General features: G+C 47.3%; 1 protein-coding gene across 3 annotated transcripts; it reads right to left on the reverse strand.

Annotated features, from left to right (window-relative positions):
- Positions 1–543: 543 nt before the first annotated feature.
- On the reverse strand, positions 544–27,473 carry PNOC (prepronociceptin). 3 transcript variants are annotated; one of them, XM_010370915.1, is made up of 4 exons: positions 27,289–27,473; positions 14,974–15,122; positions 5,044–5,496; positions 544–955 (listed from the first exon to the last, which is right to left on the reverse strand). In XM_010370915.1, exons 2-3 carry the CDS (start codon positions 15,097–15,099, stop codon positions 5,092–5,094), a joined length of 531 nt encoding a protein of 176 aa, XP_010369217.1. In that variant the 5' UTR covers positions 15,100–15,122; positions 27,289–27,473; the 3' UTR covers positions 544–955; positions 5,044–5,091. The 3 variants fall into 3 exon arrangements, with proteins under 3 accessions (XP_010369217.1, XP_010369218.1, XP_030793828.1); XM_030937968.1 differs by having other exon boundaries at positions 548–955; positions 5,103–5,496; positions 27,289–27,336; XM_010370916.2 differs by lacking the exons at positions 14,974–15,122; positions 27,289–27,473 and adding an exon at positions 5,745–5,886.

Below are 27,473 nucleotides of genomic sequence, written 5' to 3' on the forward strand. Positions count from 1 at the left end.
CTCTCTGCGGTGCTGATGCACGCAGGGGTTTGGAGAGACTCTGCCCTCTCTCTGGCCCGTCCACTCACACAGCCATGTGCATTCATTCGCCCACTGGCTGCACTTGGATCTGGGCGCTGTGCCATCGGGGTGCACCTTGCCCATTCTTTTTTTTTTTTTTTTTTTTTTGAGACAGGAGTCTCGCTCTGTCTCCCAGGCTGGAGTGCAATGACGCGATCTTGGCTCACTGCAACCTCTGCCTCCCGGGTTCAAGCAATTCTCCTGCCTCAGCCTCCTGAGTAGCTGGGATTACAGACAAGTGCCAACCATGCTTGGCTAATTTCGCCACGTTGGCTAGGCTGGTCTTGAACTCCTGACCTCATGATCCACCCACCTCAGCCTCCGAAAGTGCTGGGATTACAGGCGTGAGCCACTGCGCTCAGCCTGCCCATCCTCCTTTCTACACAGCAGGGCCATGCACTTTACCTCTGCTTCCCGGCAGCCACAGCGCTGGTTTGTGTGCAGAGTCTGCTTCTGTCACTTCACTTAAAAACAGCAAACCAATTTATTAACCATTTGCTCAGTAGAAGTTTAATGGAGAAATCGTTGTTTAAAACAATCAGTCGGAAAGAACAGCTCTTTTACAAACAAGTTATGGCAGTGGCGAGTCAAAACCCCAGGTTCAATTTCCTATCCCTTTCACCTGCCCCTAGAAGGGGGAAGAGGCAGGTGAGCAGGAGAGATGGGGCCATTGAAATGGTAGCTAGAGGAATTACAAAAATACACTCTGATGTAGCAACAGGGTTGTGGTGAAACATGCCGGGGCCTGGGGAGGAACAATCAGACGGGGAGGTTCTGGAGGCCACGAAGCCTGCCAGATCTGCAGACGCTCAGTGCCTTGGGGAAGAAGGAATCCTGATTCCTAGGCGGCAGGTCTGGGGCTGGACACATGCTGTTTGGGGGATCACCTGGACGCCTGGGGAGACAGAAATGATTGAAAAATGGCAAACCTGATGGTTTTTCTCACCCTTTTCTATTCCCCCTGGAGACGGAAGCAGTGAAAGGGAGGCAAGGAAAAGCTATCAACCCAAAGAAATCGTTCCTAACGTAGCCCGAGGGGTCCTCAGCTCCTCCACATCTCTCTCAGACCCGGGTCTACTGGCCGGACTAATAGACTAAAGGGGAGGTCTGTGGGCTGTGACTCGATAGGCACAGCGGCAAGCCCCCTCCTGGGGAACAGTTCTCCCTGGTATTTGGAGCCCATGCGAAATAGTGCCCTTGTTTTATAGTTCTTTTGTTTGCAAGTGCTCTTTGAGCTCGATGGCACTGATACCTGACCATGAATGAATGTACTCAGTCTCCATTGCCTAGAAGGATCAAAGCCTGAGGGTAGCAGAAAAGAGGAAGGCAGTATGGGGTCAGAGGAAAGGCAGGCAGACCCCCAAGACCAGCTGTGACAAGTTCTGTCTAGAGGTGGGCTTGCACCCCGACACCTTTCCTTCCTAGGACATCATTACACTTTCTGAATAGGGTTTTTTTGTTTGTTTGTTTTCGTTTTTTTGTTGTTGTTGTTGTTGAGACGGAGTCTCGCTCTGTCGCCCAGGCTGGAGCGCAGTGGCCGGATCTTGGCTCACTGCAAGCTCCGCCTCCCGGGTTTACGCCATTCTCCTGCCTCAGCCTCCCGAATAGCTGGGACTACAGGCGCCCGCCCCCTCGTCCGGCTAGTTTTTTTTTTTTTTTGTATTTTTTAGTAGAGACGGGGTTTCACCATGTTAGCCAGGATGGTCTCGATCTCCTGACCTCGTGATCTGCCCGTCTCGGCCTCCCAAAGTGCTGGGATTACAGGCTTGAGCCACCACACCCGGCCTGTTTTCGTTTTTTTTGAGACGGAGTTTCGCTCTTGTCCAGGCTGGAGTGTAATGTGCACTATCTCGGCTCACTGCAACCTCCGCCTCCCGGGTTCAAGTGATTCTTCTGCCTCAGTCTCCCAAGTAGCTGGGACTACAGGTGCCCACCACGACGCCCAGCTAAGTTTTGTATTTTTAGTAGGACGGGGTTTCACCATGTTGGCCAGGCTGGTCTCAAACTTCTGACCTCAGGTGATCCACCAGCCTCGGCCTCCTAAAGTGTTGGGATTACAGGCAAGAGCTACCATGCCCAGCCCTGAATAGGGTTCTTTATCCCATTCCAGTGTAAGGTGGCCCCACTTCTTCCCAGCCTTTTCCATGTCGATTAGTATTAGATACCTTAGAAGTCAAGGACAGCATTGGTAACAAGCCCCTAAGATGGAGACATCTCCATCATGTGTAGGGCAGGTTGGGTTGTGTGTATGTGAATGAAAATAAGGTTGAAGCCAGCTGTTACGGACTCATAAATATCCATATTGGAACTCACCAACTGTGCATGTTGGGGGAAAAGAAACAGACGGTTGCAGAAGGAGAAAGGAGAGTCATCAATAATACCCAAATGAGCTGGTTAATGTTTCCGGTTTCCATCCAGAACTTGACATCTGAGCAGAGCCACAGACAGAAGTTTCTTACCGGCTTTGTTTCAGTGCCTCTCAGTTGGAAGCATAACAGAAGATTAGAAAAACCAATTGCCCGGATAGAGGCTCGAATCATTTTTTAAAAAATAAATGGATTCCTGTTAATGGGCCTGATTTTCAACTGTGTTTAGGTAAAGAACATTGCCATCGTTCAGAATTAGACATGAGCTTCAGTGTCCCTGAAGAGCCACTTTAAAGAAGAATGTCTTTAAGATTTGAAAGAATTCAACCCATGCTACTTTTGAACGATTTGCTGTTAGGTGCTGTGCAGATATGTGTTAGAAAGAAATAGGAGGCTTGTGAAGGATCCAAGAGTATGACTTCAAAAGCAGTGCAGGTTAATTTGGGGCCTTTGGAGATGAGTCATCCTGCTAAAATAAACACATCAGCTTTCTCTTCACAACTTAATACATGTGTCCATATTTGGTAGCAGGCCTGTGGTGAACATGCCGGCCTACCTGCAAAGGGGCCGTCTCCAGGCTAAAGTGTGGGCACCAAACATTAGCATATGCACTAATATATCATCAAGGAAGGTTATTAGTGACACCGCTACCTCTGATGGTATGGGACGCAACATAAAACAGCACATGCAGGCCGGGCGCGGTGGCTCAAGCCTGTAATCCCAGCACTTTGGGAGGCCGAGACGGGCAGATCACGAGGTCAGGAGATCGAGACCATCCTGGCTAACACGGTGAAACCCCATCTCTACTAAAAATACAAAAACTAGCCGGGCGAGGTGGCGGGCGCCTGTAGTCCTAGCTACTCGGGAGGCTGAGGCAGGAGAATGGCGTAAACCCAGGAGGCGGAGCTTGCAGTGAGCTGAGATCCGGCCACTGCACTCCAGTCCGGGCGACAGAGCGAGACTCCGCCTCAAAAAACAAAAAACAAAAAACAAAAAAAAACAGCACATGCAGATATTTTTTCTCTTATGCTCGGACTCAGGGAAAAGCCCCACTTGGGTAATGTTTTGGGGTGACTGTGAGGAACTGACTGGTTGTGTTAGGGCAATGATACAGTTTGGAAGTTTGTCCTCTTCCAATTTCATGTTGAGATGTGATCCCCAATGTTGGAGGTGGGCCTAGTGGGCAGTGTATGGGTCATGGGGGTGGATCCTTCAGGAATGCCTTGGTGCCCACCCCGCAGTAATGAGTTCATGGGAGATCTGGTTGTTAAAGGGGCTGGGACCTCCTCTTTTCTCTCTCTTGCCCCCTCTTGCTATGTGGCACGCCAGCTCCCCTTGCCTTTTGCCATGAGTAAAAGCTCTCCGAGGGCCTCACCAGAAGCAGATGCGGGTACTGTGCTTCTTGTATAGACTGCAGAACGTGAGCCAAATAAACTTTGTTTATAAAGTACCCAGCCTCAGGTATTCCTTCGTAGCAATGCAAAATGGATGAATACAGGCAAGTTTCTTAGCTATTTAAGGAGACGTATGAGACTCTGCAGATGATCATATTCCCATATACTAATTAAGGCACATAGCCTTGATGGTTGGGATTTTCCTAAATTTTCAGAAAATTCTACTGTGCTAGGTTGCCAATGCCACTCAAAGTGATGTATTGGTTGATGGCCTAAGGAAAGTTGGGTTTTGAATGACAGGTAATCAATTAGGGTCTTTGATGTATATTATTAGACATGTGGACTTGCATAAGGTGCCTGTGGGGGTAGGAACAGAGCAGAAGAAAGAGAGAACAAGGAAGAAAGAAGAGAGGAATAAAAGCAAGCAAAAAAAAAAAAAAAAAAAAAAAAAAAAAAAAGGCACGCTGGAAAGAATCGAAATGGAGGAAAGAAGATGAACCCCTTTAGTCTATATTCTAGTAGCTACTCGGTTCAAATTCTCCACGTCTTGCTCAGTAATGATACCATTGACCATAAGGTATCAGTCCCTCTCTGGCAAGGTAGCAGGATGGACAAATGGCTTATGGAAGGAGGAAGAGCAGAAACCACAACTCCTGATCTTAACAAGACCTCTTTGGCCAGGTAAAATGGGAAACTTTAATGTTTCCACAGAGCCAGGCACCCTGAGATCTGGGGAAAGGAGAAGGGATCATCAGTAAGCTGTCTTTGAAGATGAAATAACACCATCATAGCTGTGGTATCAGACTCTGCTAATGGCTAAGAGTAGGTCCTGCTCTCAGTGTTTAGAGAGACAATCTCGAGGAAAGGTGAGCTGACTGGTTGCTATGGCAACCGGATGGGCATATTGGTCCACTTAACTGTCCCCATAGTAACTAAGCTCCTGGGGAGTGATAGAAGAATTAGTTATCTTAACATACTACTATTATCCCCATGGTAACCAGTCTCTAGCCAGAAGTGGTCAGCTTCAAGGTGCAATCATAGGAAAATATTTGCTGCCTAGAGAAAGGGTGGGCTGGACTCCTTGAGGGGTGTGTGTGTGTGTGTGCGTGTGTGTGTGTGTGTGTGTGTTTGGGGATGAATGTGCTTCTAGGCCTGGGAGCAAGGCTAAGACAGTTGGTGTGTGAGGTCTCTCCTTGCCCCCAGCTTATTGGTGCCCAACTCACTCATGGGTTGCAGTGGCCGGTACAGCTGGGAAGAACGCCCCTTCCAGGCTACACATTACCATTCTGGTGCAGGGTGCGCCGGCGCTGGCTGGACTGCATGCTCAGGACCAAGTACTGCCTCATAAACTCACTGAACCGCTTCTGATTGGCCAACTTCCGGGCCGACTTCCGGGCCCCAGTGAAGCCCCCAAATCTCTTCTGCAGCTGCTTCTGCTCCATCTCACCAGCCTCCTCCATGCCAGGCTCGGGCTCCTCCTGCTCCTGGAACAGGCTCTGGACTCGGGGCATTCGCCGCAGATGCTGCATCTCCGAAGCTCTCGGCTGGTAGAGAGCAGCCGCCACATGCTCTGGGGCGGCAGGGCTGAGCTGCCAAGAGCTCCTGGCCATGACCTTGGTGCATGGAGTCCAGAGGGGGCTGGGGAAGACCTTCTCTTCACACTCGAGGATGCACACCTGCAAAGATACGGGTGAGAGGAGGGGAGAAGGAACAAGGACCTCTGTTAATCCAGGGCGAGGGAGGAGATCCGGCCCACTGCACCAGTGCAAGTGCTTCTGAAGCATCTAATTTATCAAGGAACGTGCAGCAGTTTTACACAGGTTTTTAGGTTCGTAGAATTTCAGAATTGGAAACAGAGAATCATCTGACCCAGCTCCATCATTTTACAAAGAAACCAGAGCTCAGAGAGGTGAGCGTAACTTACCTCTGATGTCACAGCACGTTAACATAGGAAGTTAAGACAGGATGAATGCGCCCAACACCACGCCCTGTTACATCTTTAGTTGGGTTTTTGGAGCCAAGCACAACTCATGACTGTCACCCATAAAGACTTTTATTTTGTTCTCTCCTCAGGCTTGTGGAAGGTCAGATGGGTTAAAGAAATTGGGGATGTGAAAGTATGTAGTCAAATCTGCAGGTTTATTTTAAGGTCAGTGTGTAAAGATCTACCTGGGTGTTGTTAATTTTTCATCCCTCGTACAGCAGTCATCACTATCTGTGTATCATTTATAGCAAGTGGGGGTCAAGACCCTGTGGGGTGTAGGCAGACTGGATGTGCGAGGCCGAACCTGTGATCCAGTTCCAGGTTGGAGGAGAGATGCCATCATCAGATGTGAGCCCAGCAGACCCGCCCTGTCCCTGGGAACACTCTGCTCTGCGTCTCCTGCCAACCCTGACTTCTAGCCACCAGCTGGACCGCGATGTTTCTCCACCCCCTCTTGGCTGGTTCTGACCTTGGCCCCCCCACCCCCCACCCCACGTTCTTGGTTCTGATTGGGTCTCCTGGAAGCCTCTGCCCCCGGCTTTTCTTCCTATTTGCTGTTTTGGCTTCACCCCTAATTTCAGTCCAGGTTTCTGGCCTTAGCTGGCTGGAAACCCCTGACCTTGCTGCTGTGAGTCAGTAGGCAGAGCCCCTCATCATAGCATGGAGCTCCTGCATGGCTTCCAGGGCACCTTCTGGGGCAGAGGCTGCAACTGTCTGGCCTGTATTCATCTCCCCTTCTCCTTATGCACAGAACACTGTTTTATTCCTAAAGGCAACATATATGTTTCCCAAGCTTCCTTGAAGCGATAAGTAGCTGACGACATAAAAATGGAACTGTAGGCTGGGCGCAGTGGCACACGCCTGTAATCCCAGCATTTTGGGAGGCTGAGGTGGGTGGATCACGAGGTCAGGAGATCAAGACCATCCTGGCTAACATGGTGAAACCCCGTCTCTACTAAAAATACAAAAAAAAAAAAAAAAAAATTAGCCAGGTGTGGTGGCAGGCCCCTGTAGTCCCAGCTACTCGGGAGGCTGAGGCAGGAGAGTGGCGTGAACCCGGGAGGCGGAGCTTGCAGTGAGTGGAGATCGCGCCACTTGCACTCCACTGTGGGTGACAGAGCGAGACTCCGTCTCAAAAAAAAAAAAAAAAAAAAAAAAAAAAAAAAAAAGGAAGTGTAATCCCAGCACTTTGGGAGGCCAAAGCAGGCGGATCACTTGAGGCCAGGAGTTTGAGACCAGCCTGGTCAACATGGCAAAAACCCATCTCTGCTAAAAATATAAAAATTAGATGGGTGTGGTGGTGGGTGCCTATAATCCCACTGGGGAGGCTGCAGCAAAAGAGTTGCTTGAATCTGGGAGGCGGAGGTCATGGTGAGCTATCATGTCACTGCACTTCAGCCTGGGTGACAGCGTGAGACTCTGCCAAAAAATAAAATAAAATAAAGAAATAAAAGAAAAAGAAAAAAAAATAAAGGAAGTGGTCAAGCATCAGGTGGGGTTTCCAAGAAAGTGGGAGACTGACTTAAGTGGGAAGAACATCCCGTTATCCTCTTCCTCCAACTTTCTGCTTGGGATGTGGACATTTGGGCTGACATTGTGTTTGCCATCTAGAAACCATGCAGCGACTCAGAGGATGGGAGTCATGGGCTAGAAGCTGCCGACTGGCAGAGAAAAGAGAGGAGACTGGAGCTGCCACTGCAGCCCTGGGCTGTCCCCTCCTCACTCCTTGTGAGGAATTGTATCTATTGATTTCAGCCACTGTCACTTTAGGTGTTTGTTACTAGCGAGTGAATTTCATTCTTATCTGATGCAGTTGTCCTTCTGCTTGGCCTCTCGGTTCCTGTCTCTGAGTGGCACCTCACTCCCCAGTTGACTCAGATTTCAAACTCTGGGCATATCTTTTCCTCCCCTCTCACCGCCCCCATCCTGCCAGTCTACAGTTCTGCCCCTCCTCCCTCTCCCTCTACTGCCGCCTAAGTGCCTGTTAGGTGAAGTGGGTCCCTAACTGATCTCCGCATCTCTGGTCTTTGCCACTGTCGTCAATGTGGTACCTCTGGCAGGATACCCTTCCTGAGGAGTAACTAATCATGTCATTACCTTGCCCACAGCTGTCTAATTGTTTATCGTATCCATGAAACAGCTCCAAACTCTTGAGCAAAGCATTCAAATCCCTCTACCACCTGGTCCAGCCCACCATCTAGGTCTTATTTCCGAGTCTTCATCACATGCCCCTTGAGGCCTATAGGGCTGTTCCTAGTCTTAAACACCTCAAAGCTCCTCATACCCGCATGCCTTTCTCTCTGTCCCTCGAATGCAATGACCTCGTTGAATCCTTCCATCCATTCTTTGGGACCCAGACAAGCTCCAGTGCTGCCCCTCTCTGATACCTTCTAGTTCCCTGGCAAGAATTGCTCTCTCCTGCCTCTGTCTTCCCACAGAACTTTGTATTCCTCTTGTGGAAATTTTAATGCTTTATGTCATTAAATTGTAATACCTTCTAAGGCAGAATATGTCAAATTAGGGACCACATCTTACTCATGTTTGAATCCCTTGCTGGAATCTTCTCCTTCCAGTAAAGACTAGGGTTTCAGTAGAGGTTTGTCGAACTGAGCTGAGTTAATCAAGAAGTCACTTTATATTTAGCTAAGAGTATAAAAGAAGGGAATGAAAAGAGGTAAGAAAGAGTCCCTGGAAGAACAGGGGTCGCAGCTAATTGCAACCAGGACTGGAATGCCCCTAGTGCTTAGCATGCACACTGTTGCAGCAGCACCTGTCACCCTGCTGCCACCCTTTGCTTATCTGATTACTCATCTGTCCCATTAGTCCAGGACTCCAGGACTCCAGGATTCTTTTATTCTTTTTTTTTTTCTTTTGGAGACAGAGCCCACACCTGGTCTAAAGGGTCCCACACCTGGATGTGGGTCCCAATCATCTGCAGAGCTTTTAAAAACAGAATTTCAGCTGGGCGTGGTGGCTCATGCCTATAATCCCAGCACTTTCGGAGGCTGAGGCGGGCGGATCATCTGAGGTTGGGAGTTTGAGACCAGCCAGACCAACATGGAGAGACCCCCATCTCTACTAAAAATACAAAAAATTAGCCGGGCATGGTGGTGCATGCCTGTAATCCCAGCTACTCGGGAGGCTGAGGCAGGAGAATCGCTTCAACCTGGGAGGCAGAAGTTGTGGTGAGCCGAGATTGTGCCACTGCACTCCAGCCTGGGCAATAAAAGTGAAACTCTGACTGAGAAAACAAAAAAACAGAACTTCAAGACTCAACTCAATCGCTGAAGAATAGAACCAGGGATTAAAACTTATTTTTACAAAGGAATTAAAAACTTAATTTTACAAAGGTCAGGTAATTCCAATATTTGCCTGGATTTGCAAATCATGAATATAATTCAATCTTTGCATTTTATGATGCGGTTCAGTAATGTGTCCAAAACAACACGGTTAGATAACAGTATAACCTGAACAAGAACTCAAAGATGCTTTGCGGCCCAGTCCAAGACATCTACTCAGCTACCTCTGTGTGCTTGCAATATGAATTGTGGCAATCAATGTCAATGCAAGAAAAAGGATTCGATGAGACCAAGAGCTGAGGTTTGGATGGAAGTATTGCCCATATTCCAATGGACTGGAGGGGACAGACAGGGAATGGGTCTGACGGGAGTGTTCCTTTCCTTCCCTGGTAGGGTTTCCAAGAAGCAACCTGTCCAAGTTCACCTATTAGTCACAGGAGGTGACATTGGCCCGTAGTGATGCTCAAGCCATGGTTTTTGTGAGCAGGCCTTTTTCATTTAGCTTTTGCTCAGAGATACTTAACACATGGAACCTAGTTGCTGACAGAATGACCTCAGCAAAAAGATGCAGGGAACTACTTTTTCACACCTGCAATGTAACTGATTATAAAAAATTAAGGCAGCCCTCCCTTCCATAGGTAGGGAGGGCTGCCTTAAGAACAACGGAATTGCAAACTTCTGGAGTATTCTATAAGAATTGCTACGGTGCTGGGCATGGTGGCTCCCGCCTATAATCCCAGTACTTTAGGAGGCCAAGGAGGGACGCTCCTTTGAGCCCAGGAGTTTGAGAGCAGCCTGGGCAACATAGGGAGACCTCATCTCTACAAAAATAAAAATGTTAGTGGGGTGTGGTGCATGCCTGCAGTGCCAGCTACTTGGGAGGCCGAGGTGGGAGGATTGCTTGGCCTGTGAGGTCAAGGCTGCAATGAGCTGAGATTGCTCTCTGCACTCCAGCCTTGATGACAGAGCGGGACTCTGTCTCAAAGAAAAAAAAAATGCCACTGGAGTTCGTTAGAATGCAAATTTTTAACCTATAGCACTGGATAGTCTGACCCACTAAGTCAAGGGTGGGGCCCATAAACTTGTATTTTTAGCAACAGCCCAGGTGATTCTGAGGCTGGATGATATCTGGAGAAATCCTGCTTTGAAACTTGCTCTGAGGAGGAAGAAACCATCACGGAACACGGTGGTTAAAGACTCCTACAGAGAGAGTCACTTGGGTCTGTACTTAGCCTGCTCCTGAAATACTTGGAAGAATAGCAGCTAGAATCAATGTGTAGTGTATTCTTTCAGATCAGAATTCTGTTGAGTTAGTACTCTACAGGAGTGGATCTCAACTGGGAGTGATTTTGCCTGCCAAGGGGCCATTTGGCAATCTCTGGAGACATTGTTGGTTGTCAGAACTGGTGTGTGTGTGTGTGTGTGTGTGTGTGTGTGTGTGTGTGTGTGTGTGTCTGCATGTTACTGGCACCTAGAGGCCAGGGATGCCAGTAAACATCCTAAAGTGCCCAGGACATCCCCCACAACAAATAATTCCCCAGCAAAAGTGCCCACAGTGGCAAGTTTGAGAAACTCTGCTCTGCAAAGTCAACAGGGATGCAGAGAAGTGTGGCTAGCACTGGGAAAGCCGTAGAAGGGTAGAGTGGGGGAGCTGGATCTGACCTTTGAGCATGCTTGGTCCAATCCTTGCAGAATAGGAGCCCCGAACTGCTTGTTGAATTGTTCTGCTCCGTCAGTTTACAGAAACAGGTGGAAGAGTTGTTAAACCTGGAGGTGCTTACATCTTCTGTGAGCCCCTAGGTTTCTAAGCCCAGATGGTAATTAGATTTTGTGTCAGTCAGGGAAAATGAAATTCTGTGATCAAACCAGATGCCACAGTCCATACCCAGACTTGATGCACTGTTAGATAAATTAGATGCTAACAAAATCATCTCAACTCTTGACTTAGGAGAGGGTTTTGGGCAAATAGGAGGAAGGCAAATTCACAACAGCATTTGTAGCACCAGATGGGCATAGGAACTTAATTCCTGACCCTCTGGTGTGGGAAACTCACCAGCCTTTTTCCAGAGAGGGTTAATGGCTTATTAAGTGAGCTGGACACATTTTGGCAGCCCACGCTGATGGCATTACTATATTAAGCCAGAATGCATATGGGCATCTAGAGTCTCATATGGCTGCCAAATTGATCCATAAAGCTGGGCTTATAGGGAAAGTGAGCGAATGGCCATTTGGGTGTCTGGGCTCAAAGATTAGGGTACAAAGTGGGAAACAGGCACATGAACCCATTGGGGATAAAAGGAGCAGCTCACAAAGGCGGTCAAGTTTCTGCCACTAAAGAGTCACACCACTTCTGACCAAGAGACATTTGGGAGCTATTTGCTTTCTGAGGTCCTGCTAGAATATCTGAGGACAAATACAGAAGATGAACAGCATAGAAGACAAACATAAGGAACTCCTACTGCAAGTCACCTCATTAGAATTTTCATTTCATGAAGATAGAAAGAACTACCAGAAGGTAGTTTGTTTAGAAATAGATTTTAGGGAATTTTATTGATTGATTGAGACAGAGTCTCACTTTGTGCCCCAGGCTGGAGTACAGTAGCATGATCTCAGCTCACTGCAACCTCTGCCTCTCGGGTTTAAGTGATTCTTCTGCCTCAGCCTCCTGAGTAGCTGGAATTACAGCCATGTACCACCATGCCCAGCCAATTTTTGTATTTTTAGTAGAGACAGCTTTTCGCCTTTTTGGCCAGACTGGTCTTGAACTCCTGGCCTCAAGTGATCCACGTGCCTTAGCCTCCCAAAATCCTGGGATTACAGGTGTGAGCCACTGCACCAGGCCAAATTTTAGGGAGTTTAAAATAAATTTCCCCACACTCTTTCTTGGGGACTGGTTGCCTTATTTTTTGTCTCTAAAATAACTCAGTGAATCCAGTTTTTTCTCCTTGAGCTGATGAAGTAAGTACCATTCACAGTTAGGTTAAAGGCCAGGACGTTGCAATGGGTTTGGGTGTGAGTTATTTACCAACCAAAATTATAGTCTAACAACAAGCAGCCATACTTGAATAGTCTACTAGGAGCAGAAGTAAAAAGTTTCCTGATGAAGCCAAGGATCCAGAGGACCCTGGGAAGAGCTCAGGATTATGTAATTTGGTGGAGGGACTGGGGAAGGGACCTTTGCTGAAATATGAGTCCCCCTGTCATTCACAGGATGGACATAGTCAAGGGCTGCCAGATTTGGAAATGGGATTTGAGTGCCTACTTTCTAGGCATTTTGTTAAACTCAAATATAGGTTAAAAGTGAATACAAACTAGAAACAAAAACAAGCAGGCAGCTGCATCCTCCGGGGGGTTAGCAAGCACTGTGAAGGTGTTAGTCCTCCATTGTGAGGATTTTATGTTCCATTTTCTGACTTGTTTCAAAGAAGTAAAGCTGCGAATGTTGTCTAGACCCCAGATACTTAAGATGCTATGGAGAGATGCAGACATGGTCCAAATTTTTGACTCTCTGAAAGATGCAAACGTAAAACCTTTACAGAGACCGCAGCAGATGTGCCTATTAGGAGACTAATGGTTTTAAAATCTTCCAGTTTCCGCGGGATGGGATGTGTTTATTGAGCTATGCTCTGTGCCACACACTGTGCTGCATGCTGGGATACCCAGCTCCATCAGTAAAGAAAGCTCACTCCATATGGGGAGAGAGAGTCCTGCAGATACGACTAACAATCAGAACACGAGGAAGGAGGGCCCACTCCACTGGGGTGGGTGGAGAATCAGTGCAGTGTTCTCTTACCAGGGGACACTTAATCTGGGATTTGAAGTGCGAGTGGGATTTATGGATGGGGGAGGAGGCCGAGGCAGGCACGATGGCAGGGCAGGAAGAGAAGGCAGGATTTCTGGGAACTCTGGAAAGTGATCGGGTCTGAAGCCCAAGAAAGAGGCGGTCGGAAGGGTGCCTCTAGGAGTTTTCTGCAGCCTAGGAGGAGCAGAAGGCCTGGGATGTATGGGTGGGTTCTCAGAGGGAGGTGAAAAGCAGAGAATCTTGGTGATCCTTTATGTAGGGGGTGGGGAGAGGACAAGGAACCAACACAGTAGCCAGAGTGGGGAAGAGAATGAGGCACATGGACGGAGAGAGGGCTGGGGTTCCTGAAAGAGGGAATCGTCAGCAGAGTAGGAGCTCAGAGAGAAACATGGTGGATGAATAAGAGGAGACATTTACTATAACCACGTAACCGAGGGCCAACTGTAGACTATATTCATGAAAAGTAATAATATTAATAACATGGGAAATTGATCCTGGTATAATATAGTAAGTGAATTGGTTAACTGGAGATGCCCTGGGTAGTTATGACTGGGTGGAAAATGGGCTTGAAAACCACTGAGCCCAAGAGCTTGGTGCTTTGGGTCTGCTGGATTTTTATCTCCTCCTCTGTTATCTGGAGGTGGGAGACACCAGGGTGTGTCAGCCCCCCTGCAAATACTCGGTTCTACATTTGTACGTTTGCCTTAAGGAACTGTGGTGCTTCCGGCTGTTTTGAAAGGTTAAGGGGTTTAAAAGATGGCATCTTTTGAAGGAAGTTATTTGACTATAAAGTAAAAAACAATTGAGCTATACTGGATTTAATAGGAGAGGAGTAACTATGTGGACTGAAATGTAGATAGTTGACAAAGCAGTTTATTTAATGAAGAAAAATTTAATACTGGATTTGCACCTGAAGTTGGAAATTTAAAATATAAGAGAGCATTTTGGTACTAAGGGGTTCACTGTTGAATTATCTGCAATATCAAAAATAAAAGGCACATACATGTTCAATCGTTAGACAAATTACATGGTCCTTCTGTATCCACAGGGGATTGGTTTTCAGGATACTAAATCTACAGATGCTCAAGTCCCTTATATAAAATGGCTATGCGGCCGGGCACGGTGGCTCATGCCTGTAATCCCAGCACTTTGGGAGGACGAGGTAGGTGGATCACTTGAGGTCAGGAGTTCAAGACCAGCCTGGCCAACATGGTGAAACCCATCTCTACTTAAAATACAAAAAATAGCGGGCTGTGGTGGTGGGTGCCTATAATCCCAGCTACTTGGGAGGCTGAGGCAGAAGAATTGCTTGAACCTGGGAGGTGGAGCTTGCAGTGAGCTGAGATCGTGCCACTGCACTCCAGCCTGGGTGACAGAGTGAGACTCTGTCTCAAAAAACAAAAATAAAAAAAATAAATAAATAAAATGGCTATGCACATCCTCCTGTATACTTTAAATCATCTCTAGATTACTTATATTACTTAATATAATGTAAATGCTGTGTAAATAGTTGTTACGCTGTATTGCTTTATTTGTATTATTTTTTATTGATGTATTATTATTTTTTAATTTTTTCTGAATATTTTCTATCCATGGTTAGTTGAATCCTTGAATGTGAAACCTGTAGATACCGAGGGCCAACTGTAGACTATATTCATGGAAAGAAATAATAACATGGGAAATTTATTCTGGTATAATATAATAAGTGGAAAAAAGTAGGATTCTTTCTCTTACTGGTGTAATTAAGGGTGATTTAAATTTCTCTTTTTTTATACTTTTCTGAATTTGCCACACTCTCTGAAATAAGTAACACTATTTTAATCCTGGGAACTACCTGGCATCACAGGCAGGGCTCTTCCTGCAGGTGGTATGGTGGAAAGATCGCAAGGTTCTGGGTCGGAAGAGCAGCTCCTGTCTGCATCTGTTTCCTATGGGCCATGTGATGCTGGGCAAGTCCTGTGAGGTGTGGGAGAGGCCTTGGCTTCTCACTCAGAGTCTGCTCCGGAGTAGGGAGGGAGGAGGTAGTCAGGGAGGAGGACAGCCTCTCTGCCTTGCCTTGGGGACCTACCTCCAGGTTGAAGCTGTCCAGGGCTGGGCGGAGCTTCTCCTGGCATGTGAGACAGTCCCTCTGACAACTGCTGAACACACTGGAGAAGAGGCTGAGCAGCAGCAGGTCACAAACCAGGACTTTCATGGTGCAGGAGCAGGAAGCAGGTGCTGGAACATACAGGAAGCATGGCAGTGAGTACAGCCATTCTCGGGGGGCTGCTCCGGGCCGGAGACCCTAACCCAGAGGATGCAGGAAAGACACTCCTCTGCTGTCTCTGGCAGGACGGCACTAGGGGCCTGAGATTCACTTTCCAGGGGTGTAAATTGTCAAGGCCATAGGCAACCCGGCCCTATCACCTAGACTCAGTGTTCACGCACAGGCTTGCTAGTGTCTGGGTTCTTGGGTTGGTCCTGGGTGTCAGGACACCCCTGTGATTCCTGCCACCTGCCTGGCCTTGACACCACATAGGCACTTTCGGGAACAGCTGTGTGGTGGCAGAGACAGCTTTCTTGGAAGCTGAAGGCATCGCTTTGCAGCTTACCAGCATGTGACATTAAATCAACCTCTTCGAGCCTCAGTTTTCATAGCCCATAAAAGGGGCACAGTGGCACCTGCCTTATCACAGCCCTATTGTGAAGATGAAATGAGACCTGTAAGAGGCGTTTTGCAAAGTGCCGTGCAAAAGTAAGATGAGTAAAATATGAGATTTATTAATGACTCAAGTGCTTCCTTTCATCTGCCTGACCTTCCCTGCTGCAGCCAGGAATGCCCCCAACCCCCAGTACCCTGAAATCTCTCTTCCAGGTACTTGCCTCTTATCCCTGCTAGATGTGAGCTAGTGCTGTGGTCTATCTCTGTCTCCCTAAAATTCCTATGTTGAAATCCTAACCTCCAAGGTGATGGTATTAAGAGATGGGATCTTTGGGCCAGCCACAGTGGCTCACGCTTGTAATCCCAGAACTTTGGAAGGCCGGGGCAGGTGGATCACTAGAGGTCAGGAGTTCAAGGCCAGCCTGGCCAACATCATGGCAAAACCCTATCTTTACTAAAAATACAAACATATATACATATATATCCAGGTGTGGTGGTACACACCTGTAATCCTAGCTACTTGGGAGGCTGAGGTGACAGGATTGCTTGAACCCGGGAGGTGGAGGTTGCAGTGAGCCAAGATCGTGCCATTGCATGCCCACCTGGTTGACAGAGCGAGACTCTGTCTCAAAAAAAAAAAAAAAAAAAAAAAAAAAAAAGAGAGAGAGAGAGAGAGATGGAAGATTGAACTTTTGGGAGGTGATGAGATCGTAAAACTAGAACCCATATGAATGGGATTAGTGCCCTTGTAAAAGAGGCCCCAGAGAGCTAGCTAGTCCCGTCTACCACTTGAGGACACAGCAAGAAGGCAACAACTAAGAACCAGGAAATAGACCCTCACCAGACACTGAATCTGCAGACATCTTGATCTCAAACTTCCCAGCCTCCAGTACTGTGAAAAAGAAGTTTCTGTTGTTGGCAGGGCACGGTGGCTCACGCCTGTAATCCCAGCACTTTGGGAGGCTGAGGCAGGTGGATCACTAGAGGTCAGGAGTTCAATACCAGCCTGGCCAACATGGAGAAACCCCATCTCTACTAAAAATACAAAAATTAGCCAGAAATTGCTTGAACCCAGGAGGCGGAGGTTGCAGTGGGCCAAGATCACGCCACTGCACTCCAACCTGGGTGACAGAGCAAGACTCCATCTCAAAAAAAAAAAAAAAAGAAAAGAAATTTCTGTTGTTTATAAGCCACCCAATCTACGCTCTTTTGTTACAGTCGCCTGGACAGACTAAGACAGTTGGCTTCCTGAGCACAGGGCCATGTTATTCACCTTGGCATTCCAGGCCAAGCATAGGTCCTGGCATGTGGAACTCGCTATTTAAAATTGAACAAAGAAACTATTCTAATATAGTAGCTCCAAGGATTGGTTGATTGGATCAGTGGTTTGCAATCTTATGTAGGATTGCCTGAAAGGTGTGCAGTTTTCACTGTTTCTCCTTGAAACTTATCTTTTGATCAAGCCTTCTGAATCTGAAAGATGCTTTCCTGGATTGTATCACTTTGGGTCCCTGTAGAACCATCTTTAGGTGGAGGATTAAATGGAAAGGGAACAAAGAATTTTCTAGAAATGTATATGTTCTTGATTGAAGTCGCAGGAGTGTATCCATTTGCCAAAACCCATTAAGTTGTAGATTTATATTCTGTGCATTTCACTGTATGCAGTTCCCTTAATGAAGAGTTCAGTGTAGAAAGCCAAAAATGACTGCCTTTATTACTCTTTCTTCAGTTGATATTGAGGAACTGTAGAAGGTCTTGCTACTCCAATGCACCCTGCAGACCAGCTGGAATCTTGTTAGAAATGCAGATTCTTAGGCCTCACCCCAGAACCACTGAATCAGGATCTGCGTGTCTTTTTGTTTTTGTTTTGAGACAGTCTTGCTCTGTCACCCAGGCTACACAATCTCAGCTCACTGCAGCCACCACCTCCCCAGGCTGTGGCATGAGAACAAGACATTCTCGTACCACAGCCTCCTGAGTAGCTGGGATTACAGGCACATGCCACAATGCCTGACTAATTTTTGTATTTTTGGTGGAGATGGGGTTTCATCATGTTGGCCAGGCTGGTCTCGAACTCCTGACCTTGTGATCTGCCTGCCTCGGCCTCCCAAAGTGCTAGGATTACAGGCACGCACTACCAGTTCCCACTAATTTTTTGGAAGGATCCACATTTTTAGCAATATTCCCAGGTGACTTATATCTGTGCCAAAGTTTGGGAAGTGCTGGTATGAAAAGGATGTGAACAAAGGAGGGACCTGCAACTGAGCCCACCCCAGTTCTTCTTGTGCATCATCAAAGCATTTCATACCCAGAGGATGACGATAAGTATGGGGTGCTCAATAAGTGTTTGTTAAATCAATGAGTTGAATTTTTGTTTGTTTGAGACGGTCTCGCTCTGTTGCCCAGGCTGGTGTGCAGTGGTGCAATCATGGCTCACTGCAGCCTTGAACTCCTGGGCTCAAGTGATCCTCCCACCTCAGCCTCCCAAGTAGCTGGGAGGATTGTTTGAGCCCAGGATGCCTGGTTAGTTTTTAAATTTTTAGCAGAAATGAGGTCTCGCCATGTTGTCCAGGCTGGTCTCGAACTCCTGGCCTCAAGTGTTCCTCCCACCTTAGCCTCCCAAAGTGTTGGGATTACAGGCATAAGTCACTGCACCTGACCAATTAATTCACATTTGAGATGGGTTTTGAAATAAATAATGAACACAGCCCCTATACAAATGACTGTATCGCAAATGCATTTGAGATGATTTTTTCTTCTTTATCCCAAGGACCAGGGCTTTAGTTGAGATTTATTGCCTGGGTTATTGTAATAGCCTCCTAATTAGTCCACCTAATGTTCTGGCTTCCCCCCAAGCCATCTTCAATCTGATGATGTCACCTTATATTTAAACTAATTTTATAACCTCATTGCTGTCAGGAGGAGCTCCAAGGACTTAGCACCGACTGATTCTTGCCTCGTCTCCTAGCACCTAACCTCGCATAGCCTCTAGTCTCAGCCAATCATGTGTAGCTCCGAACTGTATCAGGCTCTTAATATTTTTTTTCGAGACAGTCTTACTCTGTCACCCAGGCTAGAGTGCACTGGTGCTATCTCGGCTAACTGCAACCTCTGCCTCCTAAGTTCAAGTGATTCTCGTGCCTCAGCCTCCGGAGTAGCAGGATTACAGGTGCCCACCACCACATCCGGCTAATTGTTGTGTTTTTAGTAGAGACGGGGCTTCACCATGTTGGCCAGTCTGGTCTTGAACTCCTCACCTCAAGTGATCTGCCTGCCTTGGCCTCCCAAAGTGCTGGGATTACAAACATGAGCCACCGTGCCTGGCTTCTTAATGTCTTTTTATCTTGGCACTTGCTCTTCCCTTTGCCCAGAATATCCTTCTGCAACTCATCCTTCACACACACCTCTAGCATCATCCCTTCTGGGAAGCCATGTCCACCCCATGGTCTGAGTTAGATCAGTCTCCTCTGCTGCCCTGGCATCTGGAAGAGCACATCATAGTGGGAGGCCAGCGAGCCTCAGGGGCTCCATCCATCAACACCGGCACAACAGACCCACGCTGCAGAGTGGCGGTGATGTGTGCTTTCTCATCTGCTAATGACTACAGACTGCCTGCTTCCCATCGCAGCTCTGCAGCTTGCTAGCTGTATTTGACCTCTCATTTCCTCATCTGCAAAAATGGGATGAAATTAGTACCTGTCTCAGAAGATGATTAGTGGGTTAATGTTTGTAAGCGATTAAAATAGCACTGACAGGCAATAAGAATATATACGAGAAGGAAAGAACCCGGCATGCAGCATTCACTCTAACACTCTTTTTTGTTTTTTTGAGACGGTGTTTCACTCAGTTGCCCAGGCTGGAGTGCAGTGGCACAACCTTGGCTCACTGCAACCTCCACCTCCCAGATTCAAGCAATTGTCTTGCCTCAGCCTCCTGAGTAGCTGGGACTACGGGAGTGCACCGCCACACCCAGCTAATTTGTGTATTATTAGTATAGGTGAGTTTCACCATGTTGGCCAAGCTGGTTTCGAACTCCTGACCTCAGGTGATCCACCCGCTTCGGCTTCCCAAAGTGCTGGGATTACAGAAATGCGCCTCCGTGCCTGGCCTTACGTTTCTCATTCTACGAAGTTTCCGTCTTTCTAGATATTTTTGTAGTGTTCCAAACAGCGTGGTTGTGCCCTCTGCAACCACATGGTGGCAGTGGCTATACATCGCAGAAGAAAAGGAAGAGAGGAGAAAAGGAGCCGTTTCCTTTCCTTCCTAATATGAGGTTTTAATACAGAATGTGTGCATAGGCTGAGCTGACAAGCTGTGACAGATGTTAGCGAAATGCTCTCCGGCTGAGGTTTTTTGTGAACTTCATTAACCGGGGCAATTTGCACATTCAGGAAATGCTGGCTGGTTTGACTGATGTTTGCCATCTCAAATTCTGGGTAAATGGGATTTAGAGGCGAGGTGTAAAAGGAAGATGAGCTTCTGGGACATGTAGTGCATGGCCATTTGCAGGTAAAATGTGGGGCCCTGCACCTTGGCACTTGGGGAGACCTTGTTGAGTGTCCTTGGCTCTAGCCAAGCCCTCCCTGTGGGTCGGAGGTAGATGTACCTTCCGGACTCCAGCCTCCGGGCCCTTCTCTGTCTCCCCTCACTTTTAACAATTGACTCCACTGATTATTCGAGGAGTCATCCACACTCAACGCTATCCATTGCCCCCTGCAATTCACAGAATCCACAAAATGGAGATTATCACATAGTTCCATCCACCCCACAGGTGCCTCACAAGCTTTATTTTTATTTATTTATTTATTTATTTATTTATTTATTTATTTATTTATTTATTTATTTTTGAGACGGAGTCTCCCTCTGTTGCCCAGGCTGGAGTGCAGTGGCCGGATCTCAGCTCACTGCAAGCTCTGCCTCCTGGGTTTGCACCATTCTCCTGCCTCAGCCTCCCGAGTAGCTGGGACTACAGGTACCCGCCACCTCGCCCAGTTAGTTTTTTGTATTTTTTTAGTAGAGTACGGGGTTTCACCGTGTTAGCCAGGATGGTCTTGATCTTGTGACCTCGTGATCCGCCCGTCTCGGCCTCCCATAGTGCTGGGATTACAGGCTTGAGCCACCGCGCCCGGCCGCAAGCTTTAAAATGAAATGAATGTCAGTGAAAACTCAAAATTATGTAAATATCATTATAAAAGAGACAGCATTCTGTATTTTCTCATACACCTCCCAACACCTACTACAATTGTGTTCTAGATTAAATCAGATTTTGAACTTTGAAAACTCAGCAGATGTTTTTCATTTTAAGAAGTCTTGACTATATCTATATGCTGGATGATGCTCTGTATTTAAATGGAGATGAGTAGTTAGTTAGTTCACGAGTTGTATTTGTGTTTAAACATTACACTGTGGACCTGTGTGACTGCGGACAAGTCCTGAGATCCTCAGTCTTTTCAACTGCAAAGTGGGGATAATAACAGGTTTGTTGTTACATTGATGCTGAAACTTTATACTTTGTAACGATGGGACTGTGTGCAAATTATTTCACTTCTGTGAGCCTCAGTCTTCTCAACTGTGAAATGGGAATAGTGACAGGTTGTTGCTATTTTTATACAACCATAGCAAACATCAGTAAATAAAAAGTTCCCTGCGTAGGTTGAATTTTACATGGCTTGTATTTCACTTGGTGAGCCAAGCTCAGCTAATACGTCTATGTGACAATACTATATTCTGGGCATCTCATATTGAATAAAGAAATATTGAATTGCCTTTTCTTTCGGCAATGACACCTCATAAATTTAATTGTGCCTTGCTGTTTATAAAGATAAAATACCGCTATGGTTTGACCTTAATCGATTTGCGTGGAATCTTGCTTCCAAGGGCAATATAATTAGTTGCTTATCTGTTTGGAGAATCACATATGCAGCTTTAGCCAAAGCTGAACCCTAATTAAGTTTTGTCTTATGACCTATGCGAAGGCCTGTAATTTTGATGCTGCCAGCGGAGAAGAGAAGAGGGGACTGCTCTTGCTAGAGGCAGATACACCTCCATCCTTTTCATCACTTTTCATCAACCACATGTAGAGAATATTCTTGACAGGTCACCAAAAAATTTTATATTCATATATTACACAACCCTATAATCTAGGGTTAATATCAACCCACCTTTTTAAGATGAACGTAAACTCTTAGAGGTTAAGCAATTTGACTAGGGTCATCCAGTTTATAAGTAGCAAAGCCAGGACTTAAACTCAGGTGTGTTGACTCCAAATCGTGTGTTCTGGGAAACCATAAACTTTACACACTGTTTCTGCTTTTGGAAAGTTGCCAAATTCTGATGGCATCTCATTGTGGTGGAATCTATTTGCATTTCATAGCAATCATATTACTATGACTTTAGAGCGCTATGAGCCAGGCTCTGCGCTAATTGCTTTATAAGCATCATCCTACGGGGTAAGTGCTATCATCCCCGTTTAATAGTTGAGCAGGTTGAGGCTTAAGGAGTTGACATAACTTGAAGTGGCAGAGCTGGGACTCATGTCTGATCCTGCCCGTCAGTGATCCCTGCAGCTGTCTTCATGTAGGAGAACTCATTCAGGGACTTCCTCTTGTTCTGAACTCTGCACTCCCTCTCTGATGACAACCCTTTTTTTTTTTTTTTTTTTTTTTGAGATGGAGTCTCGCTCTGTTGCCCAGGCTGGAGTTCAGTGGTGCTATCTTGGCTCACTGCAACCTCTGCCTCCCAGGTTCAAACGATTCTCCTGCCTCAGCCTCCTGAGTAGCTGAGATTACAGGTGCCCGCCACCATGCCTGGCTAATTTTTTTGTATTTTTAGTAGAGACGGGGTTTCACCATGTTGGTCAGGCTGGTCTCGAACTCCTGACCTCAAATTATCCTCCCACCTCAGCCTCCTAAGGTGCTGGGATTACAGGTATGAGACACTGTGCCTGGGCTGATGACAACCTCTTTATTGTTGCTTCTCCCCAGTTCACAGAGGGATCCTTCATTGCGCACCAGCTGCATGTCCATTGGAAGACAAGTGGGTCTTCCCCATGCCCCATTTCTTAGACCCATTGCAGACAAGACTCCTGCAACGGAGCTTGTGCTTATTTACCAGCTATTATGGAGACAGGCTGCTTTGGTTTCTTTTCCTCTTCTGGCTGATACCATTACACTTCAAGTGTCTCTCCTCTGATCTAAATTTTCACCTGGAAAGAGGGGGACGGCATAGAGGAGGTGGAGGAAAGAACAATTGCCCAGCCCAGCACAGGTCAAGCATTCCCTAGGCTGGGGAGAAATGAATGAGCGAGAGCTGGGCTCAGAAACAAGAGTCCTGGCGTCTAGTCCGGCTCTGTCATTACCTGTGGGATTTTAAGCAAGATCTTTTCTCTCTCTGGGCCTCAGCTTTTCCCTCTATAAGAAGAGGCAGTTAGATGAGATGGTTAATATTCTTTGATTTTATGAATGGCCAGATATTTGTACTTTCCTGGAAGTGAGAAAGGAGGGAAAAAGGGAAGAGGAAAAGGAGATGAAGGCTTCATGGGGAAGTAGCTTCCGGGCAGCATGGGAGGAAAGCTATAGAAAGGGTGTGGAGGGGGAAAAGACACACGTTCAGGGCTGCTGCAGGTGGGAAGGTAGCCCTCAACTCCCATCCTCCTGGTTCTGGGCCACACTCCCACATATACTGGCAACATAATTTAAATAGATTTTGGAAAGCTTTTATTTACTTTTAGCTGGGTGTATTGGGATGCATCTGCAATCCCAGCAACTTAGAATGCTTGAGCCCAGGAGTTTGAGACCAGCTTGGGGAACATAGTGAGACCCCTATCTCTACAAAAAAAAAAAAAAAAAAAAAAAAAAAAAAAAAAAAATTTAGCTATGTGTGGTGGTGCAAATCTGTAGTCTTAGCTATTCAGGAGGCTAAGGCAGGAGGATAGCTTGAGCCCAGGAGGTTGAGTCTGAAGTGAGCTATGATTGTGCCACTGTACTCCAGCCTGGGTGACAGAGTGAGACCCTGTCTGTAAACAACAGTAACAACAACAACAACAAAAGACCAGCCTGGGCAACACAGCAAGCCCTCCAACTCAAAAAGAAAGAAAGAAAGAAAGAAAGAAAAGCTTTTGTTTACTTTTATGTAATAAAATCATTCAATGTTCTTTTCTAAAATATTGGAAAACACAGATAAACATCAACGAATCTAGGACAACAATCTTCAAACTTCTTTTTTTTTTTTTTTTTTGAGACGGAGTCTCACTCTGTCGCCCAGGCTGGAGTGCAGTGGTGCGATCTCGGCTCACTGCAAGCTCCGCCTCCTGGAGTTCACGCCATTCTTCTGCCTCAGCCTCCCGAGTAGCTGGGACTACAGGCACCCACCACCACGCCCGGCTAATTTTTTTGTATTTTTAGTAGAGACGGGGTTTCACCGTGTTAGCCAGGATGGTCTCGATCTCCTGATCTGGTGATCTGCCCGCCTTGGCCTCCCAAAGTGCTGGGATTACAGGCATGAGCCACCGTGTCCAGTCAAACTTCTTTAACTTTGTACCCCTAGCAGTCGATTTTGAGTACACATTCCTAATTTATTTATAAGTTACATACTTTATAAAATCCGCTAAAATGCAAATTAAGAAAGATAAGATAAAAACAAAAGTCTCAATTTCCTGAAGCCTATTGTGAGTTTGGAGGAAGCCAGAGCTCTGGCCGCCCTGTGCTCCTGGCACTTGCTCTGTGTGGCTTCTATCAGGAACTCCACACACTGTTCCTTGGCCAAATGAATGAAAGGATGAATGAGGAAGGAGGGTGGGGGAAGATTGCAGGCCAATGTGGAAAGAGGGGAGGTTGGATCTGAGCCACTGTGGGATGGCAGAGCTGGGGTGCACGGTGAGGCATGCTATCTACTCCACCTGCCAGGCTGGGCCCCCGGGCTGATGATTTTATGCTTCTGCAATGTTGAAGCAGCTGCCAGTATTTTGGGGAAAAAAAAAAAAGCCCACAGGATCATGGAAAATTGAGACTGAAACTAATTGCAGCCTATCCAGGGAGATGCCCAGAAAACTGGCTTGCCCCTGAAATTGATGTGCTCCAAATCTCACGACTGGTTTGTGATTAGATGGAAAGCTTTATGTTCGATTGTGGGATTTAAATAAAGACGTTTAGAAAATTCAGTTTGCTTCATGACTGCCCAGCAATTCAAGCCACTACCAGTCATTCATTGTCAGGACGGCTCCTGTTTCCTGAGAAGGGTCCATCCCTTTCTTAAGACACCTGAGGAGTAGCTCCACCCAGACGGGGAACGCAAGAGATTTCAAAGCTTCCTTCGTGGGCTTTGGGAGCTGTGGAGCTGGATGGGGAAATGAGGGATCACTGAACCGTGTCAGTGCAAGTAGAGAACGCTCACCTGAAACTTCCCATTCCTATCCGTGTGCATATGTGCGTGTGTGTATTGGCACAAAATATGCATGTAGACAAGCTTAGGCTCACTGCCTGGCACAGAGTGGGTTTCAAGAAATGTTAATTCCGTTGCCCTCCTTTTGTGTGCTTGACCTGGCTGTTGCCTCCCTCTTCAAAGCCCTTCACCCATCCAGATTCCACCTGCCTTCCCACTTGGTAGAATCCTAGGAATCCCTGGAGGAAGTGCTCCTTCTCCCGAATTCTTCTAGCACTTGCTCTCTGGATTATGCGATTCAGGACTGAATTACATCCAGCTTTGCATTGTCTTCTAATTCTTTCTCATGTTTGTGTCATGTCTCTCCTCTACCCCCGACCCCACTATGAGTTCATAAGCACCCCTGACCATAACGGGGAGATGAACTGGAGCCAGAATGGCTTGGCTCAGTCCTGACCCTGCCATGTACTGAATAAATCACTTAATCTCTCAGGTTCAGTTTCCCCAACTGCAACACCGAGATAATGGCACCACCTCACAGGGCTGTTGCTGGGATAATAGGTGTGAAAGCGCCTAAATCGTTGTACAAATGTAAAGTGCTGTTATTATCACCTCTGCTGAATCTACTTGAGCTCCTGCAAGCCTCCTTGCCTGGTGGAGTGTAGACGATAGCTACCTGATTGATTGAATACAGAATAGCTTTGTGACAGCTCCTGTCATAGGCTCCAGGGAGCACAGGTTTGAGCCTAATCCTGCAATCACTCCCTTCATTGACAATGCAAACTCGCCTGCATTTTACAAATCCCTAAGTACTCTCAGCCTTCAGCTGATAAAGCAGGGGCTGCCGCCCTGTGGGCAACAAAACTGCGCCCTCAAAACAACCTGAGGCTGCACCGCAGAACCCTTGACAGGCAGCACTGGGTGGCACATGGAGATACAAAAGCTGCTGCTTTTACTGAGGTGAGGATGGTTGGGGATGGGTTTTCCAGGGACCCTCCTCTGCAGAAGACTCAGCAAGCCCAAAGGAGCGCGAATCCTTTTTGTTAAAGGTAACACAGCCTCAGTGGAAGCTTGTAGAATATTTCTCTGCCACACTTTACAAATGAGAAAAAAAGAGGGTGCATGCAGTAGCCACCCACAAGCAGCGAAAAAGAGCAGTATTTGCTTTGGGAGGTTTTGATAAGAAGCCAGGCAGTTACTTTTCCCATCTATGTTGAAAACTCTGGTTTGGGCTTGCTGGCGAATGCCGTGCAAAGCTCATCTTTTGTTAGTCTGCCGAACAATGTTATTGGTTATAATTGGGGCAATTATGGGCTGCTTGAGGAAGCTAAACACAGATGTTTAAGCGCAGGATCAGGGTATTCAAGTCCAAAGCAGTTTGCTTTAAATAGTCCATTTCCCGAATCATCCTGCCTTACTTGAAATTCCCCCAGAACTTGCCCATGTTCAGAGCGAGATTGGGGGAGGAGGGGCTGGGTAGTGAAGCCTGGGGAAGCAAGACTGAGGGAGAGAGACGCACAAAGAGAGGAGGAAGAAAAAAGGTGGCTGAGAGAGCCTCGAGAGTTGGGATGCGGTGACTATGAAGGGAGTATTCTGCATGACCTGGGCAAAGACCTTTAGGTGGGGAAGATGGGCAGGGGGAGAGAGATGCCAAGCAAGAGAAGAACCCTCTAAATGAATCAGGTTCTGGGAGACCAAGGTCACGCCCGTAGAAATGCCCTCTGGAATTCACATGCCGTGGCGCTCAGCAGTGTGGGTACACAGGTGAAGCACACTCCCCAGGTCTGGCGCTTCCCCATTATTTATAGCAATTTCTGTCGGGGGCAGAAGGGAGAAGGGCTCCCTCCGGATTAAAAACTCCCATCTGGATGGCATCAAGTTCAGTGATAGGCGGAGAAGCAGCCTGCACACTGCATCGGAGAGGAAAGGAAAGCCACGGAGAGAAAACCCTCATGAGGGGGCCAGGGGCTTCCTGGGGGCCGCCCCGTGGAAGGCAAACCCCCTCCCAAGTGCTTGCCCCTCCCCTGACCTCACTCCTTCAGCAGCCTCCTTTTGACACAGAGCAACAACCACGTAGGGGCCACAGCTGGGGAAGCAAAACTTTTCCTCATTTCCAAGTTCCCCTCTTTCTGTTTCTGCATCTGTCTGCGGTTAAAAAAGAGCCTTAGCTCTCCCCCGTTCCCCACCATCCAAGCGCTGCAAAGGAAATGAATGAAGAACCATCTCGCAAGAGGCCAGCAGCATCCACACTGGACAAAGGAGAGAGGCCGAGGAGCCAGACCCTGGTGGCCCTGCCCTCCCGGAGCTCCACGCAGTTAGTCCAGTTAGTCGCGGTCTGGCTGGGGGCCCCGTGCAGTTGCCTACCTGAGAGCTGTCAGTCCCCGGCTCCCTCCGATGGATGTGAGGCTCGGTTCCGCTGTCTCAGCCACACCAGCATATATATCCTCTCCCCCACGCACAGCCCTCCCCTTCCCTGCCCACCTCCATGACACATACACACACTGACCCCCTTCAGCAACCAAAGAGCAGAACCTGCAAGCCTTGCTGGC

Source organism: Rhinopithecus roxellana, chromosome 9 (genome assembly GCF_007565055.1).
Source record: "Rhinopithecus roxellana isolate Shanxi Qingling chromosome 9, ASM756505v1, whole genome shotgun sequence".
NCBI lineage: Eukaryota > Metazoa > Chordata > Mammalia > Primates > Cercopithecidae > Rhinopithecus > Rhinopithecus roxellana.

Excerpts from the sequence above, each read along its gene's own strand:
- PNOC (XM_030937968.1), bottom strand. The coding sequence starts at position 15,099 with ATGAAAGTCCTGGTTTGTGACCTGCTGCTGCTCAGCCTCTTCTCCAGT. Across the intron at positions 5,497-14,973 it reads TGGACAGCTTCAACCTGGAG|GTGTGCATCCTCGAGTGTGA; the intron begins GTAGGTCCCCAA and ends GTATCTTTGCAG. Across the intron at positions 956-5,102 it reads GCGCACCCTGCACCAGAATG|GCGTCCAGGTGATCCCCCAA; the intron begins GTAATGTGTAGC and ends CTGTCTCCCCAG.